Source organism: Rana temporaria, chromosome 1 (genome assembly GCF_905171775.1).
Source record: "Rana temporaria chromosome 1, aRanTem1.1, whole genome shotgun sequence".
NCBI classification, from domain to species: domain Eukaryota; kingdom Metazoa; phylum Chordata; class Amphibia; order Anura; family Ranidae; genus Rana; species Rana temporaria.
Window position 1 is genome coordinate 276,318,818 of NC_053489.1, and position 22,932 is coordinate 276,341,749.

A 22,932-nucleotide genomic window follows, 5' to 3' on the forward strand; every position below is an offset into this window, starting at 1 on the left:
AATACACTGATGAGGTTTGCCGATTGGAGGAGAGAGTACAGAATGACATCAAGGAGCCGCTGCTCCTTTAGTATTCAATCATCGTCACCGTATTACTTTAACTGCAGTTGAGGAAACTAAATGGTCAGGTCTTTTTACACTATCTAGATTAGAAAACTGACTGAGCAAAATTGCACTTAAATTTTCTGACAGGCAAGACAATATATGTCTTAGCTGTCAATAAATGCACATATGTATTTAGCCATTTGTCAACACTTACACTCGACAAAAGACACCCGTAAGCCAAGTACAAACTACACACACCTACTCGCAATCCTGCCAGCTTACAGCACTGGAGTGTCTGCCGATAAGTAGAAATGACTGCAGGGGAATTCCCGAACATAATGTAACCATGCAAAAGCAAACTACTGAGCCATGAAATATGTAAATATACAACTGCAACAATTAAAACTATGAATGTCACAGTTATGAGGGATGCAGGTGGTCTTTTTCACAGCATTGCTTCATGGTGCATTCCAAGTTAACCCCTTTACTCTCAAAAGGGGATTTAGGAAATACAATTCCAGCAATGGCTTCTTTAAAAATAAAGCAAATAAAACAAAGAAGATCATCCTCATGGGTAAAGGATAGTTTAAATATCACCACTTTGATACTGGGCACTTTTAGCCCAGGCCAATTTTCAGCCTTCAGTGCTCACACTTTGAACGACAATTGCGCAGTCATGCTACACTGTACCAAAATTAATACAATTTTTTTTTATACAAATACTGTATTTATTGGCGTATAACACTCACTTTTTTACCCTGAAAATAGAGGGTAAACTGTGCCTGCGTGTTATACGCAGGGGGAGGTGGAACGTTTATTTCATGAAACTTCCCTCTTAAAGTTAGGGTGCGTGTTATACGCCGATAAATACGGTAGTTTTCTTTTTGTGGTATTTATTCACCACTGGGTTTTTAAATGTTTTGCTAAACGAAAAAAGGTTTGTTTTGTTTATAAAATTTTGTAAACAAGTATTTTTCTCCTCAGCTGTTGTGCATTGACGAGGCGGCACTAATATTCAGCATTGATGGGCAGCAGTGAGGCATTAATGGGCAGTACTTATAGTGGGCACTGAAAGGCAGCACCGGTGGGCACCGACGGGTATGAGGTGGCAGATCTTCCCTGTAAGGAAAGCCACTTGGCTCTCCTCTTATGTGTGGTCAGTGTGAGGAAAGGAATGCAGATAACCAGCATTTCTTATTTACACTGATCAGCTGTGATTGAACACAGCTGATCACATAGTAAAAAGCCTACGTCATAGGCTCTTCACTGGGATCGGTAATGCGGAGTGTGTCCAAAAGCACCATGGATCTGAAGGATGTCATATGACGTCCACTCAGAATGTCAAAGCCCCTGGCCAGCCGTCATTCTGCTATTTTCCAGGGATGCAACAGAAAATGAGAATAAATCTCTACAAAGTGAGGAAACTGTTTCCCCTCCAGTTGTCACTGGAAAAGGCATCCCCTAGAAAAATTCTTACCTCTTCTTCTGGTGACAGCTTAAAATTTTGAATTTACCATCACTCTGTCTCAATGACAGTGGTCATGGACAGCACAGAGATTGTGTACTGCCCAGTATTCCCTGCATGTGTGGCTAAAGCTTGCTAAATCCCTGTGACTGATCTCCAAGGTTCCTGGTTAATGGCACCCTTGCGGTCTAGAGCAGGGGTGTCAAACTGGCGGCCCTCCAGCTGTTGCAAAACTACAAGTCCCATGAGGCATTGCAAGGCTCACAGTTACAAGCATGACTCTCACAGGCAGAGGCATGATGGGACTTGTAGTTTCGGAACAGCTGGAGGGCCGCCAGTTTGACACCCCTGGTCTAGAGGATCTCTGGAATTTTATTTATATTAGGAAGCAAGTAGCATTTACAGGTCTCATAACAGGTGTCTGATCGACCAAATTCCTAATTTCTGACAAGATCTTTGCCATCAGCTGTGGAGAATACGTAGTGCATGCTCCTCTTCAACTAAACAGAATAGATTAGAGAGGAAATTTGAAAAATAAAAAAAAGGTGACCCAGATGCAAACACTAACCAGAGACATAGTAAAACTTTCATAAGAGAAACACAGAAGATGCCACCTTTCTACTAAAATACTAGTTCCTTGTGGGTGCTGATACACTGGCTTACACAGAGTATGGCCCAAAATAAAATCCCAGATCAAGAGTCAGAAAATCCCTGACAGTCTAAAGTTCCTGGACAGTAACCAAAAGAAATTAAAAGGCAACCTCTAACAATGAAATGCTCTTATTTGAAAATGTTCTCAAGAAAATACTTGATGATCAGGTCAGCAACACAGAGCTGTCCTGTGTCTAGTGCACACTTCCTAAATTCTCAAATGATTAAGTGGTAGCCCTTCAAGTTCTTCTTATGAGACCAAATAGGTGTCTGTTGTAGAGAGGAAGAGTTAGTGGATTTAGGTAGCTTAAGTGGTTGTAAACCGCTCTATAGCATGCACTTGTATTTGTCTCTATCCAGAACACCAAGTATCATTTCTGTCTGCTGCCTCGTTTTTCTGCTATCAGCACAAGTCGCTTCCGACAAGTTATCCTGGTGCCAACAGAAAAAAGGCGACATGGGAGGGACCTCCAGCTGATTGACAGCCTCAGCTCTGTTCATATGTGCTGTGTGAAGGGGTGTGTGTCACTTCTGTCCAATCAGCTCTCAGATCTCTCCTCACTGAGCTCTGCAGAGTGCAACTTCAGTTGTCTGCTTTGTTTTTCTGAACTCTGACAAGATTTTAAATTCAGCACGTTAAATGGATGTAGAGAAGGGGGACTGCAGATAAAACTGGTACAACTTATGTAAGATTTGTTTCCTCTGTGCATCACCTTAGGCCAGTCACTACACTGGGTATATGTAAGGGTTTACAACCACTTCAGCAAAAATATAACTGGGCAGGACGCCACTCAATCCACACAATTCAGTCTGTTGTCAACTCACAACAAGAAATGAAGACCAAGTGCATTTTTCCGGCAGATTAGCAGGAACTTTTCTTTATTGCATTGTTACATCTGGGTTATTGGCTGGCCACTCTGCTGTAGGTTAAAGGTTAGGGGGGGTGCAAATTACTTGCCTTGCCCCATGAGCTGACAACCCATGCTATGCTTTATAAAAAAGAAAAATGAAAAAAAAACCCTGGCTTTCAACTTTTTTTAGCTGGCTCCTAGATTAAAAGAAAATTGGTCAAGCCCTGCTTCAACCGGTTAGCCACCGCTCCCCGTAGATCTACTGCAGCTGCTCTGTGCGAGACCACGTACCTAGTACGTGATCCGACAGTTTTGCGTTGGGGCGTGTGCCGCCAGCACCCCACTCCTGCTGTTATTGTACAGGAGTCAATCAGCAGGTCCGCCTATCGTTCATGACCGTGTTTCGCGACACTGATCAGTCCTAAAAAAAAAATACACACTAAAAAAAATTATGTATGTATACACACATACATACACACATACATGTGATCAAAAACTGAAAGAAAGCTAGATTTGTGGAAAAAAATAAAAAAGGACTTTATTTGCATACAACGTTGCACGAATGCGCAATTGTCAGTTAAAGCGTCAAAAAAATTGACTGGTTGTGAAAGGGGTAAAAACCTTCTGGAACTGAAGTGGTTAACATAATGTACTACTTGTTAATATAGACTGACTCAACTTAATGATTTGCAAAATACAGGTCAATAGTTTGATGCAACCAAGATTTACAAAAAATCCAAAACATCCCACACCCACTATTTCAAAGAACACAAGCTAGGCATAATCTGCGCCTGTCATATTGGCTTATTTCTAAGCAATAACTAAAAACCAGTTTTTCGTCCTTATTATCAACTAGGACATCATATGATGAAGCAAAAGAAACAGGTTTGTGCTGACCTAGAACATCCAGAAGCTAGTGGGATTAGCCATTTCAAAACATGTTAGCCTCCCAGCATCGTAAATCTCTCAGCATGTCTGTTACACTGAGCTCAACTTAACCATTTCATGCGTGTCTGTTCCATCATACCTAGAGCAACAATAAACTTGGCACCTGACTGCACAGAACAATGTGTGAGCACTGGGCCAGTGGCCCTTAGAGTGTCCTATTTCCCCAAAATATCAAAAGGGGTTGCATCAGTCTATAATGACCTAGGATAGCATCTAATGTCTACACAGCATTAACGCCACTGCTGTCCCAAAAACAAAAAAAAGCTTGCCCCCATCATCCAAGGTGTTCTGGTTGGGGGTTAGTCGGCGTGCTCTCCTCCTCCCTTGGGACTAAATCCCTGCGATAAAACAATGTATTCACAGCATCTCTCCGCAGGGATTAGTCCCAAGGGAGGGGGCGAGCAGGCAGACTAACCCCCAGCAAGAATGGCTCAGATGATGGTGGAAAGCTTTCTGAGGAGGAACAGGAAGTGAGAAATTCAGACAAAAAAAAACACATTTAGAAGGAAAATGGAAGGAAAAAGGTAAGTGAACCAACAATGCACTAGCTTAAAGAAACCCATTTAGAAAATAAAAAAAAGCGAACCTTTACAACCCCTTTAATATAAATGTCTTTCAATGTATGGTATACTGGTTTTGTGTATTGCTACGTATATTGAGATATAACAGTTCTGAAATCTGAACACTAACTGAAAACGATCTCTATCAAGTCATATCCCTTTTAGGGCTGCAATTTTTGACTCTGAACCACTTTAAACCAAAGTACCTGAGCCATCAGTATTAACCTGCTCACAGAGAGAAATCTTTACTAATCAGGCACCATGTAATTTCCCCTTCTCTGGTATTACTGTTCACCAAGGGCAATCATTTTACGAAAAAGAAAGACAAATCAGCTATTTCATCTGCTGACACCTTTTTGCGTTCTGAAATGCCTGCATGCAAGAAATTATTGTGATGTTCATTGATTTGCAACACTCAAAATTAGACAAGACAGACAAAAATGCACTGAAAGATGGGAGCTGAAAAAAAAATACAAACCAATCTATTGACAAGACTGTCAAGACGAGACAGTTATGGATGGCAGAGCACTGATACTATAATTTTAATAATTTTAATAACGTGTATGTGATCTCAGGTTTATGCCCCGCTGAGCAAGTGTACTTTCCTGGGGAATAAGCATCTATTGTGGATATTTACTGCTTCTGAATTGGAGCAAGATTTCCAGGACATCTATTTACCAAGGATAAACCATTGGGATCAGTGTACAGGAACTAATAAAGTTATATTCATTTTGAGACCTTTTACTTTTAGGGTTTTCCGTAAAATAACGGACTGAAGCACAAACTAATCATACCAAATCGCACTATGAACACATGTCTACCCAACACCTCTTTCAGAGGAAAAATATTCCCACATTGCCTCGTCCTCTCTAGTCCTTAGTGCTACACTGCATTCAAATTATTATACAATGACATCTGATCTGCAATAATATTCTACAATTACATAAACCACAAAGCAATACTCAAAGCTCCTAAAAAACACCACAAAGCATGTGCAAGCTTTGGATGCCAAGAGCAGCTCAGGGAACATGCTAGAAAAGCAGACACCAGTCCCTCCCAACCCCCCTACCCTTTTATTATAGTGTAAAGACCTATACAGAGCCAGGCTAGTAGGCAAGACTCCATGCATCAGTCTTAAAAAAAAAAAAGTCTCAAGAACAAATACTTATTTATATTTGGCACTGGTGCACACCAAGAAATGTAGTGAACAACATATTAAAAAGGGGTTGTAAAGGTTATTTTGGAAAAAAAAATTAAACAAACATGTTATACTTCCCTCCACGTTTTGCACAGAGTGGCCCCAATCCTGCTCTTCTGGAGTCCCACGGTGGCTCCTCCCCGCGATAGCCAACCCCCTCTAGGAAGCTATTGCAGGCATGCTCTCGTATCAGTCGGTGTTTATACATGCCCCCGGCAGCCGTATCATTGGATTTGATTGACAGCAACGGAAGCCAATGGCTGCGCTGCAATCAATCTAATCAGCACGAGACTTTGTGGAGAAGAGGACGCCGGGGGATGCGCAGAGCAGGTGAACTTGCTCAGGTAAGGGGGGCTGGGAGGCCCGTGACCGCCAGGTGTTTTTTCACCTTAATGCATAGGATGCATTAAGGTGAAAACACACTAACCATTACAACCCCTTTAATAACCTGCATTTTCCCATTCAGGTTCATTGGTTAATGATCTTTTAAATGCACTTGGTTCCTATTGGACGAAGGTGATACTGAATTTTATTATTATAATAATAATAATAATAATAATAATAATAATAATAATAATAATAATAATAATAATACAGGATTTTTTAGTGCCAACAGTTTCATACTGTGTTTTTCTGCCACCTTCAAACATCCTCAGTGATCTCCCAAACACCTTCTTTTTCCCCTTACTTCTGTTTGTTTGGAACAAGTAGTGCACACTAGCTGTGGTCATGTGAACTGCTCTATACACAAAAATCCAATAGACCCTAGTCCATCTCAGTGTATATTTTTACACACAGTGGGACCTTGGAGAATCAACATAGCCATACTGACAGAAAGACAGATTACAGCAGCAAAAAAAAAAAAAGAAAAGGAATATGAAGATTTGAGGAGGCAGAGCGCAATACAAGGGTATTTATTTTAGTTTTAGGAATGCATATTTGAATAGAAGAGTTTAGGGTGACTTTGTGAGACTTCTTTAAAGCCAAACTGAATGCATTATTTAACCACCAGAGGACCAGCCACAGTTATACTGCGGCAGGTTGGCTACCCTGGGCAAATCGCCATAGCTGCAAGTCGGCTGCTTTAGGACCACTAGGGGGAGCTCGTTGCGCAACGACAGAGCCGATGTACGTTCCCAGCGCATATCTATTGGTTTGCGCAAAATGTATACAGTCTACAAAATAGGGGATATATATTTGGCTTTTTATTATTAGTATTGTTTACTAGTAATGGCAGTGATCAGCGACATTGCGGCAGACAGATCGGACACTTTTTTGGGACCATTAACATCTATACAGCGATCAGAGCTAAAAATAGCCAATTACTGTATAAATGTCATTGGCAAGGAAGAGGTTAACACTAGGAGGCGATCAAGGGGTTAAGTATGTGTCCTAGGGAGTGACTAACTGCAGGGGGATGGGACTGCCTGGAGGAGACCGATCGATGTTCATACGTGGTACGAACAACATACGTGTCTCCTCTCTCCTGACAGAACAGAGATCTGGATGTTTACATTAACAGATCTCTGTTCCGTCTCTGCACACGTTGCAAGACTAGGTATTTGTGTGAGCACAGAAAGCGGAATATTGGCCTGGGCAGAAGGGGGTGCATGTGTCCGGTATTAAAGTGGTTAATAAAATATACGTGTATCCAATAGATGCATCATGCTACTTTATTCCCCTATTGGGTAAGTTTCCAATCTTAAATTTCCAAATAGCACCTGGCCACAAATTCCAGAGCAGGACTGAAGGGAGACAAATGTCCAGGAGCCCAATGCCTTGAACTTGCTTTTATCAAGAATTAAAACACACTACATGACAAGATATTTTTCCACATTGGAATCTGTGTCTAACTCCAATCTCACTTATAGTGAATATATCTTTTTCAAGATAACTCCTCAAAAGCAAAAAAGACGACTGACACACACAATGCTTATCAAGTTCATTGATAGATTTCAGATATTGCCTCCAGCCTGCAAAGCATACGAGGAAAGAAAAAAAAACATATAAAAAAAGGTCGGAAATGTGGTAGACTTTAGATAAGTTACTGCTGCCATTGAGGTCAGGAGACAGAAGCATAAGGTACTTTGAAGATAATGCTCGATACATTGGCCCTGAGATATAAAGGAAATAAAGGACTGAATGGAGCAGACAACACAGCGACATGTTTTATAGATGATCACAATGCACAAATTGAAAGGCAGTGCTGCACAGAGAGAAGACATTCAGGTCATTGTTGGTTTAGTCTGACAGAATGCATATCACAAAATGAAGTACATTACAGGTAAAGCCAATATACCTTATGGTTATGATGTAAAATCCAGAAGCACAAAACACTGCATCTAGTAGTGCCTACAGCTGTGCTATAACCTATATCGACAGGTCACAGAATATTAAAGGTGCATCCACTTAAACCTAAGTTTTCAGTGTCTGCCAGTGGTTTTAATCACTTATGTATCTAGATTATTCATAAGGATGGTGCAAGCAGTGAAAGCCAAAGAATAGTGTCTATAGAAATCGACTGGTGGTTGCTTTTAGTAAAGTGACTCTATTGGTTGCTGTGGGTTATTGCACTTTGCTCCTTGTGCCGATGGCTTAAAGTGACATTAAATAGCCTTATTTTCGGAAACTGTTTCATACACATCCAAAATAGAATATCTTATTCTTGCATATTAGAAGTTATGGTTGATGGATAAATCTAACCTTTTTTAAAAAAGATCCCCGGATCACCAAATTAGGGGGGGGGGGGGGTAGGCAGGAGCTAAATAGCATTGCCACCGAGCATCGGTGCAGTGAGTTGGATCAAACTGCTACCAACGTGTGGGGTTAATGGTACTGCCAATGACAAAGCTGGGTGTTGTGGTTACTGGCACCAAAGCTGGGGGTTATAATTGTGACTGCTGTAACCACCTACTGTGCTGACTTTTACTCCCACTATTTGTATACAATGTGCATGAAGTTAGGCTGAAAAAAAAAAATGCAACAGGACCAAAGTTTGCAGGCATTGAGATGTGTTGCTGCTCCTATACTTTAAAAAGGACCGACATAATTTACGCAATGCAACTCAATACATGAAGCGTTGGGGATTCACTATTGTGCAGACTTTTGAAGTGTTGGGAGCCACACTTGAGGCCCGCTATAATATTCAAGTTCATCACCACTGATCTAGGGGCCTTTTTCAGGTGCACATAAACAGAAATAAAAGATTAACATAGGTATAGTACATGCAAGCAACACAAGTAGTAGGCCACTTAAAGATATAGCAACACATTTTCGGACCAGAGAGGTTCATGTTAAAATAAGGTAAATGACAATTTTAAAGGTAATGCCTAGAACTAGTTTTAGCCTTTGGTTCTTAGGTATGCACACGAAAGATGGACTATAATCATAAAAGTATATATGGGCATGGGTAGATTTAGCAGGGATGCAGACTCACTGCCTATATGCAAAAGAGAATCTACAAAGCAATAGTGTATATAAATATGAAATGGCATAACGATATAAATATTAGGACGTCAAATTATGTTCAGGTAAACATCAAAAAAACAAAACAAAAACTCCCGTTTAAATGTTTATGGAGCAATGATGTACATACCTTACAAGAGTCTGATTGTGCAAGTCCCACACTGCAATGTTGCCATCACTACAGCAGGAGAAGCAGACCTTGGAGTCAGGGCTGATAGCCAGAGCATAGCAGGCAGGAGCAGATGATGTCAGCTCTGCTTTTATACGCGGGGTGGGAGCTGCCAGGTCCCATATGGATAACGTGCTGGCTTCCCCTCCGACAATGAGAGTGCGCCCATCGGGGAGTAATCTGCAGGAGCGGATGTAGTTATCTCTGTTCTGCAGAGACAAAAAGGCACCGAGACGTGAAATCGGTACTTTAGTTAAAAACTATATAAACAGCATTTACAAAGCCTGTCGTCACTTTCACATACAAGTGTTTTATGGATTTACTTGACTAAACATGAGTTGTAAAAGAGCAAAACGATTTCAAAATATCTTTTGCACTTCCAGAAAAACAAGCTGCGGCAAAAGATTCTCACGGGTGATGGGTTAAACACTACACTGGAAAGCTCTAAAAAGCACAAACATTCCCTCCTGATTTTAATGAGCCATTTGCAGTTATGACAATGATGAAGTGGAGTAATGCCAGAAAATTACATGACATTAGACAAGTACTTAAAGTGGATCTAGAAAATTTAGTGTTGTGAGATAATTCATCTTAATTAGTATCAAAATGTGAAGTTATAATGTCAACCCAAAGTTTTTAGAGCTCAACTGCACAACTCGTTTGCAAGACATACAGTTCAGAGGGGAAGTCAGAATGACTAATACTAAGTGAGAAAATGTAGGATATTCTGGGACAATCTGTAAAAATCAAAGAGAAGAAAATGAAGGCAAGGCCCACAGCAACCAAACTCCAGCTAATCATTTACTAGTGCAGCTAAGAAATAGTAACAAAAAAAAAATAATAATCTATCTTTCAGCTCTGCGTCTAGATGTTCCCGCAATAAACATTGTGGTGATGAACGAAATGTTCCTGAGGTGGTCCCACCAGGACAAGATGATTGATAAGGCAGCAGGAAGGGGGGCTTCAGTGGGAATGATATTTTACTGTCAATTATAGCACCCTCTGTGTTGCCAATAAAAATATCTAAAGCATCCTGTGTAAAATTATAAGTGGCTAATTTATCCTATGTTGCCTACTTACACTTCTTTATACGTTGCTGATGGCTTTGCAAGCAGCTTTTACTACATGCTCTCCTGAGAGAGAGAGTGTGATAGCGCTCATGCTCACACAAGGGCAAACTGTGTTTTTCCCATGCAATGAGAGCAAAGAAAAGGGTAAGCAGCTCAGGTGCTGCAGGCTGGGAAGGGTAAGCAAGATTACTATTGAGAAGCCTTCTACAGCCTGACAACTTGCTGCTCTTCAGCATCTACTGCCCATTCCCATACTACCTGGCATGTCCAATCCCATGCCCAAACTACCCTTACCCCTGACTTCCGTATGTCAATGGCCTTCCAATTGGCATGAAGTGTCAACACCTTTATTTTATTGCTAAAACTTCTAACAGTACGAATTTTAAGGCCATGAAAAATCAAATGAATTGCTGGGCTGCACTTTCTTCCTCTCATAATGTTTTACTGGTAACAAATATACCTGACAATTATTTTGATTGCAGCAGACTATAGGCTAGCTGTTGGTATAAGTGAATATGCATGTACCAGTACAGGGGCCTCAGTACCACTGCCCATTGCCTTTTCATGCATATGACAATCAACAAACATAAAAGCATTCATCTACCCGTGCCTTCATTGCTACCATGGATGTCTGTAACCAACAGTCATGTATACAGAATACTTCAAGGCACATATTAAGGGCCATCTCCTCAGAATTCAGATTAGCTGCTAGAGACATTAAGAACTATGCAGCAACAAAAATGACCTAAGCTTAAAAGTTCTTGGCATACATAAAGAAAACCTACCGCAAACCAAGCTTTGAACTTTTTGTTTTTGTTACCCTCTTCACTTACCAAGCAGTCCAGCTGAGAAACAGGGCTTTTATTTCCAGGGTGACTAATGTCCCACACCTTGACGCATCCCTTTCCACCAGTGTAAACGTGTCTTGTGGGGTTGCTGATTGTTACAGCACAGACCACCTCCCCATGATTTAATGTGTTAATTTGCCGTGCATGTCGAGGAATTCCTGGGCCAATAAGAGCATCGGGAGGGAATGGGACAGGCTGCATCTGCCCATCGGCACTTACATGGAATGAGTACGCTCTATAAATAAAAAAAATTATATTTATTAATGTTGGTAAATATACTTTAATGTATCAAAATGTATTATGATGAAGTCAGGTAATACTTTGTACCAACTCTACTACTATACTATAGTTAAATAGCTATAGAAACGCCCAAAAATAGAGAAGCTTCTGAGCCAAGAACTACCACCACACCCTGACACTGAATTTCACGATCCACTCCTGCACACTTCTGCCTTCAATTATAATGGACTGAGTGTCTTGCATTCTAACGACAGATGCGTGTACTGCACCCAATAAGAAATCTTCAAAGCAAGCCCACACCAAGAGGACTGGAGACAGATCTGCTCATAGACTTGGGCAGCAACATACATATAAACACAAACACACGCAGGTTGAACTGGATGGACCAGTGTCTTTCTTTCAAGACAATATTTATATGCAGTATATTTATGCCTCCTATTCCAGTTCCACCAAAAACATAAAAGTGGCACCCTGCTTTAACAAATCTGCAGACAGCATGCATAAAATAGAGAACCAAATTCTAAATGCAATTATGACCATGATAATTTTAGCAAGGTGTCCCCGAAAGGCAATGCTTCTTCAAATCTTGTAGGCACATAGGTAAACATCTTTTATGGGATATTGGCAGAGACAGTGGCAAACAAATAATGAATCCAATGCTCTTTCGAGTACAGCTGACTTTCAGCATGCTCAGTCTCAAGTCCCAACATTTGGACAGCTGAAAAATGGTCTGCACTTAGGCGCCTCCTTCTACAATTCTGACAAACTAGAAAACGATCATAATAGACTATCAATAATTTAAATCAAATTTATTTTGCCTGTTACTTTGCAATTTACCAAATGTGAGTATATACAATCTGGCAGGATGTCATGTCCATTGACAATATCGAATAAGTCCCGCAAAAGGAAGAAAAAAAAATCATTGATTTTCTGACTGACATTTCTGCTTTGTAAGCTCTCATAAGGAAGCAGAGCTTCATTACGGCTCCTCTTATTTTCATGATATATTCCTACCTAATCATATTTTAACCATCATGACCCTCGAGCATTTACAGCAGCTCTTGTTTTGATTTATAAGCAATTCATTGGTGTTCAGAATGGCACTTATTCTTTAAACAATGCATGTCATAAAAGAAAAACCTAAAGTGTCCCTAAACCAAGAACACATTTGAAGAGCTCAAAGAAAAAACTAAACACACACACACACACACACAAACTTCTTTCTATAGGCAGACTGCCTTAAAAAACACAAAATAAAAATAACATTTTAAATAAAATTTGCAAAAGAGATTATAGCGAATACAATGTGTGTTGAGAGGCAACTATAAACTTACGGTTTCCCGCCTGGGATGCCTGTCAGATTTGGAGGCATTCCTGGAACCCGCATATGATGATGTGGATCAAAGCCAACCTAGACATTTATTGAAAATAAGGAGTTACATTTATAGAAAACTCAACAAACACAAAATTCAAAACAAGTATGTTTACTGATAAGTGATGGCAAGTAGTGGTTTGTCTTTAAGTAGGTAATGCCTACTTTATTCGATTGTCAAAAAAAAAGGTTTCCTCTGTACGGCCTGCGATTTAGTCGGCCATCACCCTACTTATCCACTTTAATGTTTAAACTGCTGGCAACAAGAGTATACACCCAAGTAAAAATGTCCAAATTCTGCCCAAAGTGGCAATGTGTGTGGAAACCATAATTTTTTTCCGCACTACCTTAACCCTCTTGGGAATGGAGTTCACCAGAGCTTTTGCCACTGGAGTCCTCTTCCACTCCTCCATGACGACATCACGGAGCTGGTGGTTGTTAGAGACCTTGCACTCCACCTTCCATTTGCCCCACAGATGCTCAATAGGGTTTAGGTTGGGAGACATGCTTGGCGGGTCCATCACCTTTACCCTCAGCTTCTTTAGCAAGGGAGTGGTCATCTTGGAGGTGTGTTGTGGTCATTATGTTGAAATACTGCCCTGCGACCCAGTCTCCAAAAAGGGAAAGGGGGTCATGCTCTGCTTCAGTATGTCACAGTACATGTTGGCATTCGTGGTTCCCTCAATAAACTGTAGCTCCCCAGTGCTGGCAGCACTCATGCAGCCCCAGACCAGGACACTCCCACCACCATGCTTGACTGTAGGCAAGACACACTTGTCTTTCGACTCCTCACCTGGTTGCCGCGACACATGCTTGACACCATCTGAAAGCAAATAAGTTTATCTTGGTCTCCTCACACCACAGTACATGGTTCCAGTAATTCCTGTCCTTAATCTGCTTGCCTTCAGCAAACTTGTTGCGGGCTCTCTTGTGCATCATCTTTAGAAAAGTGTTTTTTATTGGACGACAGCCATTCAGACCAATTTGATGCAGAGTATGGTCTGAGCACTGACAGGCTGACCCCACCACCCCTTCAACCTCTGCAGCAATGCTGACAGCACTTGTACGTAAATTTCCCCAAAGACAACCTATGGATAGGCCCCCCCGAGGACGTGCACTTAACTTCTTTGGTTAACCATGGCGAGGCCTGTTCTGAGTGGAACATGTCCTGTTAAACCCCTCTATGGTCTTCTTATAGCCTAGGCCAGGGATATGCAATTAGCGGACCTCCAGCTGTTGCAGAACTACAAGTCCCATGAGGCATAGCAAGACTCTGACAGCCATAAGCATGACACCCAAAGGCAGAGGCATGATGGGAATTGTAGTTTTGCAACATCTGGAGGTCCGCTAATTGCATATCCCTGGCCTAGGCCATCTTTATGTAGAGCAACAATTCTTTTTTTCAGATGCTCAGAGTTCTTTTCCATGAGGTGTCATGTTGGACTTCCAATGACCAGTATGAGAGAGTGAGAGCGATAACACCAATTTAACACACCTGCACCCCATTCACACCTGAGATCTTGTAACACTAATGAGTCACACTACAGCGGGGAGGGAAAATGGCTAATTGGAAACAATTTGGACATTTTCACTTAAGGGTGTACTCACTTTTGTTGCTAGCGGTTTAGACATTAATGGCTGTTGAGTTATTTTGAGGGATCAGCAAATTTACACCATTATACAAGCTGTACACTCACTACTTTACATTGTAGCAAAGTGTAATTTCTTCAGTGTTGTCACATGAAAAGATATAAAATATTTACAAAAATGTGGAGGGGTGTACTCACTTTTGTGAGATACTGTATAAGCGCAACATTTCACACAGATTTCATCTGTGCTCGCTTTACTGTGGATTTTTAAAATTATCAAGCAAGAATGTTACATTAAAGGTGTTGTAAAGGTAAAAAAATTTCCTTATTTCTTCTGAGAAATCTCACTTCCCATTCTTCTGTCTAACTACACACAGTAATGCGACACTTTTTTCCTGGTGTGGAGAAAGTCTCTTGAGGGGGGAGGGGGCGAGCAGGAGGATCAGGACACTCTACTTTGCAGATAGAGAAAGGAGCTGTGTGTTAGTGGCAGTGTTGCTCATCTTGCTTTAAAAAAGTAAATTAGTTACAGTTACAAATTACTTCTCCGAAAAAGTAATTGCGTTGGTTACTACATTGAAAAAGTAATTACTCAGCAAAGTAACTGACTTTTTTTTTTTATATTCTACAATGCAATTACGTTCTATCAGACCCTCAGACTGAGAGTTTGGGCTAAATAAGTCTACCGTAATGTGCTAGTACCTGGTGCATACTAGAACATTATGGAGTTGGCTTGCAGTGGGGGCCTTTTTAATGCCATTAATACCACTTTAGGAGACCATTCACAGCAGCAGGTGTGCATTCTACAATGTTGTGTGTGGTGTAGGAGGGCGGTGTGATGCTTGGCTACTTTTAAAACTGAAGGTCCCAACTCCTTATTGTTACTTGCATTTGATATGTTACATTATATTTAAGAATCCGGTACCTATTTTTTTTTTATGTACATACATGTCAGTTGTTATATTTCAATAAAATATAAAAAAAAAAAAAGACTGAAGGTCCCATTTTCTGACAAGAGTGGTGCTTTAACCCTTTACTGTGGTGTGTGGGAGAAGCCGAGACTGTCCTGTGGTGTGAAGTCAGAGCCCTGCCCTCCTCTCCTCACACTAGTGGTGTGTATGAACACACAGAATGGAGCTCTCTCCCCTCAGAGCACACATCTCTCAGTATGGAGCTCTCTCCTTCACACTGCGGGGCCGGGGAAGTGGGGATAGTTCAGGTGATGAAACTTGTGGCAGGCAGGGGGGTGTATATGAAAGCAGACACCCTCCATGCTGTGGAAGGAAGAGGTGGGTGCTGCAGGGAGGAGTGAGGGAGAGTGAGTGGCTGGGGCTGCTGTGATACCAATTAGGTATTTCCTCCATACAGGAGAAGGGGATTCCCGGGAAGAAATCTGCAGCCTATGTCCCATCCGCTGTCAGCGTGTTTGGAGCTGGAGGGCAGACAATGATGAGCAGTGGGGCGTCCCCTCCCGAGTCCCACCCCGACACAGGTGACCCGTCCCCCGGCAGTCCTTAGCCCCCAGTCCCCGCACACATCACCTGTAAATCCCTGGAAGAGCCCAGCACCATCCGCAGAAACAGGTGGAGAACCAGAAGAAGCTTGGCGGCGCAGAAAAAACACTTTCAGCCAATCAGAGCCAGAGGCGGCTGCTGGCCAGGGAAGAGAAGAGAAGATGAAGCGCTCCGCCAATCAGGAGAGGAGAGAGCGTGTCCCGGCAGTCACTTGTCTAGTAATGTGCCATCTAGAGGCGGTAGATGTAATTTCGGTAACGCCGCCCAAGTAATGGGAATGGCGTTGCAGAGAGGGGAAGAGTAATCAGGTAGATTACTTGTTACCCTCAAAAGGGGCTGCGTTAGGTAACAACGTTTATTTAAACGCCGTTACTTACAACACTAGTTAGTGGGCATCCTGTCAGGATGCCCACTAACTCCTGCTCGCCCCCTCTCCCCTCAAGAGGCTTTCTCCACACCATGAAGAAAGTGTTGCATTACTGTGTGTAGTTACAGACAGAAGAACAGAAAGTGAGGATTTCTCAGAAGAAATAAGGACATTTAAAAGCAAAATCGAAGCATGAGGTAAGTGAAGGAGGACTGCACTAAGGTAAAAGAAGCTTTTTTTTTTACCTTTACAACCCCTTTAAGATAAATTGTCCTTAAGACTGCATTCACACCTTCTCTCTCTGTTTTGCAGGCAGAATTGGCAAGATTATGTCTGCGCTTTGGAAATGGCGAAAAATGAGAGATGCCCTTGTGATCCCCGCTATTTTGAACGGCACCAACAATGTGGTGGGATTTTGGCACGATTGACCCTCGAATCACAGTACAAACGTGCAAATAGAATTGCAGGACGCCCAAAATAAGTTTTTGTACTTTGGGCGTCGAGCAACCTAGAATTCTGCTTGCACGTTTTTTATATTATAATTCAGGCAACAATCACAACAAAATCGCGCCACGATTTGGTGCCATTCAAAATAGCAGGGATCGCAAGGGCGTTCACACCTATGCAATCAGATTCCTGTCCGAATTGACAGTTCGCACAATAAGTTTATATGGACACCCGCAGTGGTTCGCATAGGGTAGTGTGAACTGCCTGCGAGTAGTATGCGTTGCGGGAACCTGAACTTGATTCGCACGGGTTCTCGCATTGCAGCAGTGTGAACCGGCCCTAAGAACCAGCACAGATAATATGATCATAAGAGGCTCTTACCACTGGGGATCGTCCATAAGCTGCGGCTGCAGCGGCTGCTGCAGCTGCGGCACTCATCTGTGGAGAGATGTTGTGAAGACTGGCATAAGCTGCTCCTGGACTTGTCAGCTCCCCATTCATACCAGCATGTGGCACTATTCCAAATGGTGTTGGATAAGGACATGGGACTGCCATGGGTGTCCTAAGGCCAGCTGCATTAAAACAAAAAAAATATGGAGTACATTAAACAGTGAATTACCAATAAACAGAACATATATTTGTATTCAGATTATGTTTCTTAAACCCTGAACAGACATCTTTAGAAAAAAAATACATGCTTATTTCTAGACTTCATTACACTTTTTTTTACCATTATCATAATATTTATTTTTTTAACTTTTTACCATTATCATATTATTAATTTGATTTTAAAGACGTATTGCTCTCAAAATCGACATGTCAGTCATGCAAGTAAAGATGGAATAAAAGTCACACCAGCTTTCCAAAGCTCCACAGGTTTCTGGCCCCATTACTTTGCAACTGAGATGCCAGCTACACCATCCTTTTGCGACTATTTTAAAAAGGTCCCGACAAGCCCATCTATTTTATTTTACATTACAGGCTGTGCAGGAGGAGGAGTGGTGGGGGCCAGGGACGCCAGCAGGAATACTCATTGCTTGTATACCCTTCCCACGAGACGTAAAGGGCTTGTTGGTTACAAAGCATATGGAACTGAGATTCTGCAAGCAAAATTCAATGAAATCTACAAGGGAGAAATATATTGGCTGCAATAATTATACAGGATTTATGCGCGCCAACAGTCTGCACTTTACAAACATGAGGACAGACAGTACAGGAGGAATCAGGGGCCCTGCTCGTTGGAGCTTACAATCTAGAAGATTGCTGACCTCCTTTTGAAAATGCTGGTCATCTACAGCTTCTTTAATTTTTGAGTCGTAAACAAACCAAGCAGATAGGAAAAAGGTCAGATTTGTGTACTTGTTCTGGATCAGTAGACTGAAATACTGAATCCACTGGATTAGTCAGTCAACAGGCGACGAGGAGGAAGAAAGAAGAAAAAACAAATGGTAGCCTCTTTAAATTCCTTGCAACAGGGCCAGTTTATTGATCCTCAGGCTTTAGGGGGCCAGACTGCGGCCATCAGGAGTGGAAAATTTCCTGGCATCAGTGGGTGTAAATATAAAGAAAATTGCCCCATCTTCAGTATCACTGGGAGGAATAGTGGCCAATTGTTGGTGTCAGTAGGAGAAATGGTGCTCCACTGTTGGCAGAACAGAGTCTTGTATATTTAAATATATATGAAAAATTTGTAAAATTTAAGTTGGACCTTCAGTTGGGGCTCATGTACAGTTCTGTAGGGCTGTTCACCACCCAGGCTACTCCTGCAGCAGGTATGGCCAGGTGTCAACACTTGACCATGGACAGGAAGCCTATACTGTCCGCAGTTGTTTACCTGTTATCGCATATGGAGTGGCTGCCTATGGTTAGGATAGAAGTGTGCCCCTGGACACAGATACCTAGCGTTCAGGAGCGGACATCCATCCTTAACTTCAAGTAATTACTCCTTGTGCAATTGCATGGAAACAGTGGCAGAATGCCCTTGATTTGTACCGGCTTCCTGTCCGTCACTGATCAGAAATACCTGGTTATATCCACCACAGAAATATGCCAATCTAGGAGGTATACGTCCCAGATTGGTCATGCATACAAACTTTTAGAACCTTGTGAAAAAAAAAAAAAAAATCCTCCTACAGTTAGAAAACCATTCAGCTAAAGCTTTGCATGCACACCTTTTACTGTGCCAAGAGTACATACTATAAAACAATCCGATAATCATCTATATTAGGGTAGATTTTAGGCATTCTAGGAATCCCATATTTTGGAGACAATTTTATTTGTAAGTTATACTTCTGTGACATCAATTTAACATCAACACAGTAAAGAAAATGTTGCCTAGTTAAATGGGATGCATCTTACTTAATTGATCGACACCTGGTGGCTTGCCAGGAACAGGCCGCAGTCCAGACGAATTGCTGCCAGGTGTGGGCGCATCACTTCGCGGAGTAGGCGTGTTAGATTTAGAAACAGGAGTTGTGGATTTCTCATTCTTCCAGGAGGTGAATAAAAGGGGAAATAAAAAGACAAAAGAGATCAATCAATCCAAATTCCTGTCTGCAAACATGCTTGTCTTTGCATAATAAAAACATAAGAGTTACATCAGCTCCACACAGGCACTAGCAAAATGAATCTCTAGCTGAACAAAAGGATACAACACGCTAAATGACTTGAATCCTCCCAAAAGTAAACAACTTATTGACTCTATGGTTTACTCTACAGCAAACCTCAAATACTCACCCTGCTAAAGTCAACATCCCTAATGGAAGAGTCATAACATATGTGCTTTCACAGTCATATCTTTCAAGTACCTATTCATAACATAGGAGTGTACAGCAGACCTGTGTAACCAGAGCAGCATGAATGGAAACACGCCTTTAAGGAATAGGCTGTGCAGTGAAACAGCTAACTACAATGTTTAAGAACATATATACCAGATTTCAATATTCCATTTATACAAAGAAAATATAAAATATTTCATGTACCCAATTACAACATTATTATTAAAGCGGTTGTACATCCCACTTTCACATTTTTACCTACAGGTAATCCAATAGTAAGCTTTACCTGCAAGTCAAATGAATATCTCCTAAACCTGTACGGTTTAGGGGATATTCACCTTGCATGCAGCCGATGACGTCGGCAGCACATGTGCTCTGAAGGTCCAGCGGATGCTGCTGGAAAATGAGAGCTCCTTGCCAGAAAGGCTCCAGCCGCGAACCCGGAAATAATGCAGAGGGAACATGTGAGCTCCCTCAGTGATGACCGGGAGGCGATGCTGGTGCTTTGTTCTAAAGGTAAGCATTTCATAATTAAAAGGAGAAGTGCAGCCTGAACTTTTTAGGCTGGGCTTCTCCTCTGGGTCACAGGAGTGCAATTCGTTTTGCACTACTGCGACCCATTTTCAGCAGAGAGCGGTCTGAAGATGCGCTCTCCGCTGACGTCACTGCCTTCAGTCGGGGCAGCGCATCATGACTTCCAGGTCGGGATCCGCCAGCTGCCTCGATTGATGGCAAGCCGCTGGGACGGCCACTTCCCACCCCTCCCCGGCTCATCGCTCCAATGAGCGCTGAGAAGTAGAGCAGAAGCAATGTTGACTGACAGTCAGCATCGCTCTGCTCGGGGAGGAGTGAGAACCGAGCCATCGATGTGTTCGGTGGCTCTGTTCTCAGTGCAGAGATGCCGGGGGACAGATGCAGCATCAGTCTGAGGCTGCATCCACTGAGGCAAGTATAACTAGCCAAAAAAAAAAAACATACTTCCCTTTTAACTAGTATGCGGTGCATATTAGCTCATTATGCCTTTGCTTTACAGGTTGTTTTTTTTGGGCTGGGTATACAACCGCTTTAAATGAAAATATGCAACACTGTAAAAACCGGCAATAGTTGCAAATCGTACAATAAATTACCCACTTTACAAATAAAACCACTTTTTCACTCCTTAAAGCGTTTCTAAACAAAATGTAATATATTGCAGCTTACCAGTCCGCAGATGAAGTGACTGGCTGCATTAGTTTTTCCTTTTGTTGTTCTGGCTAGGTTTCCATTTTCACTTACTGATCCTACCAGTAAAACACATTCGGCCTTATGGTGACAATACTCACTCACTGGACCGTATCCATGGAGGAAGCAGTGTTGTCACCCTAGGAGAGAAGTATTTTTGAACTACAGAACACATTCCCATCTCTATAAACACAGGGGGAAGTGTGCTGCAACTCATTGAGCCATCTTGGGAAAGGTGGTAAGACTGCTTGAGGTAACACTGCAGAGTGCACAGCATTTGTCTGTGTGAGCCGTCTGCCCTGTAAGACCAAGGCAGTTTCAGACAGACAGGAAGACTCAAGGAACTACCACAGTGCTCAACAGTGCCATGGTAGTTAATTGAAAACTACAAGCCGACATCTGCAAAGGCTGTCGGTACTTGTAGATCATTCATAGAACTCTGAATGAATGGTGTGGCCATGTAGGCGGAGCTGCTTTACAAAACATGAAAGCTAGTACATGATATTCCATGAATTACACGTTTCACACGCAACATATTCCCAAAAGGTGAACTTATCCTTTATAAATAAAATTTCTCTGGTCTTACCAGGCTGTGTTCTTTGGACTTTGATGAGGGAGTACTGCTCGAGGATGCAATGGATGCTGGACTTATTGGAGGGTCTTTCTTTAAAAGTCGAGCCTTGTCCAAACCATTTTCCCTGGGAGAATGTGCTGGGCTCCCTCTGGGAGAAGAGGGGTCCTTTAATATAAAAAAAATATATATGCTTTTAAGTACACTGCTCTGTAAAAGAGTTCAAGGTCTGTGTAAGGCTCTATACGCAAGAACGACTATAAACAAACTCTGAAATATACGGCAACAAAATTGGAGAATACACACCTCATTGGAAACATCCACCACCAGGTTGTCATCACTCTTTTCACCATCACTGTCCTGCATAGGGAAGAAAGCACTTCATGTAACACTGCACTGTTACAAAAGGGGAGGCTAGTCAAAGTTTATGCAATCATTTAGTAACTTTACACACTACCAACTCTCTATGGAAAAATGTAACCAAAAATCAGTCTCTCAATGCATACCAACTATTTTATCTGACCAGGGTTATTTTTAGGTCTTTGTGGATTGTCATTTTTAATCCCATTTTAGTACTGCAAAGTGCTCTGAAGCCCTGCAGGTTTATTTGCCAAATAGAAAGAAACCGGAGCCGAATGTCAAAATGGCATTTGGATAAAGCACCATCACTCACTGTCCAAGGTGATCAATAACTAGGCTGGGATTATAGTGGCTCGTTTTATTCACTGTGAGAGAAGACAATGGAAATGTGTGCAAAGTCATCATTTATCTGCATAGTTCTCCATATGGCAAAGTTATCCATATGGCAAAAGAAGCACTGGTTTCAAAACAGTGCTGAGTGTCGGTTGTACAAAAGCACAAGCTGTCTGTAGATATCAATATGCTGCACACTACTAAAGTGAAGATTTTAAGCTCTAATGACAATTGGGGCTGTATTTGTTAGTCTCAAATCTCTAGGAATACATTTGACTGCTTATTGGCTTGCCAAAACTTAAGAGTAACAACTCAAAGAAAAAATAAATAAAAAAACACCCATTCCCCTCTGGGTGATCCATGTACATTGCAGGGATTTAGCCGTTTGTGTCCATGTGCTAAGCGAGTCTGTATGGGAGTGGTTTTACAATGATCAGCTGCTGCACCTGAAAGGGTTTAACCAGTTCCCGACCCCCGCATGTACATATACGCCCACAATATGGCACGTACAGGCACATGGGCGTACATGTACGTCCTTGCCTATTAGCGGGTGGGGGGGTCCGATCGGGACCCCCCCCCGCTACATGCGGAGGTCGGGTCCGCTCGGGGAGCGATCCGGGACCACGGCGCGGCTATTTGTTTATAGCCGCTCCGTCGCGATCGCTCCCCGGAGCTGAAGAACGGGGAGAGCCGTGTGTAAACACGGCTTCCCCGTGCTTCACTGTGTCGGCGCATCGATCGCGTCATTCCCTTTATAGGGAAGACACGATCGATGACGTCATTCCTACAGCCACACCCCCCTACAGTTGTAAACACATACTAGGTGCACCCTAACTCCTACAGCGCCACCTGTGGTTAACTCCCAAACTGC

The 22,932-nt window shown here is 42.1% G+C and overlaps 1 protein-coding gene across 1 annotated transcript in view; it reads right to left on the reverse strand.

The window, feature by feature from the left end:
- Window positions 1-22,932, reverse strand: part of LOC120942863 (transducin-like enhancer protein 4) — a 151,986-nt gene that overhangs the window by 25,004 nt on the left and 104,050 nt on the right. The window contains 7 exon segments of the mRNA XM_040355791.1: window positions 9,314-9,561; window positions 11,256-11,505; window positions 12,845-12,921; window positions 17,181-17,371; window positions 19,158-19,287; window positions 21,384-21,536; window positions 21,675-21,728. Of these exon segments, the coding sequence (XP_040211725.1) occupies window positions 9,314-9,561; window positions 11,256-11,505; window positions 12,845-12,921; window positions 17,181-17,371; window positions 19,158-19,287; window positions 21,384-21,536; window positions 21,675-21,728 (1,103 nt within the window).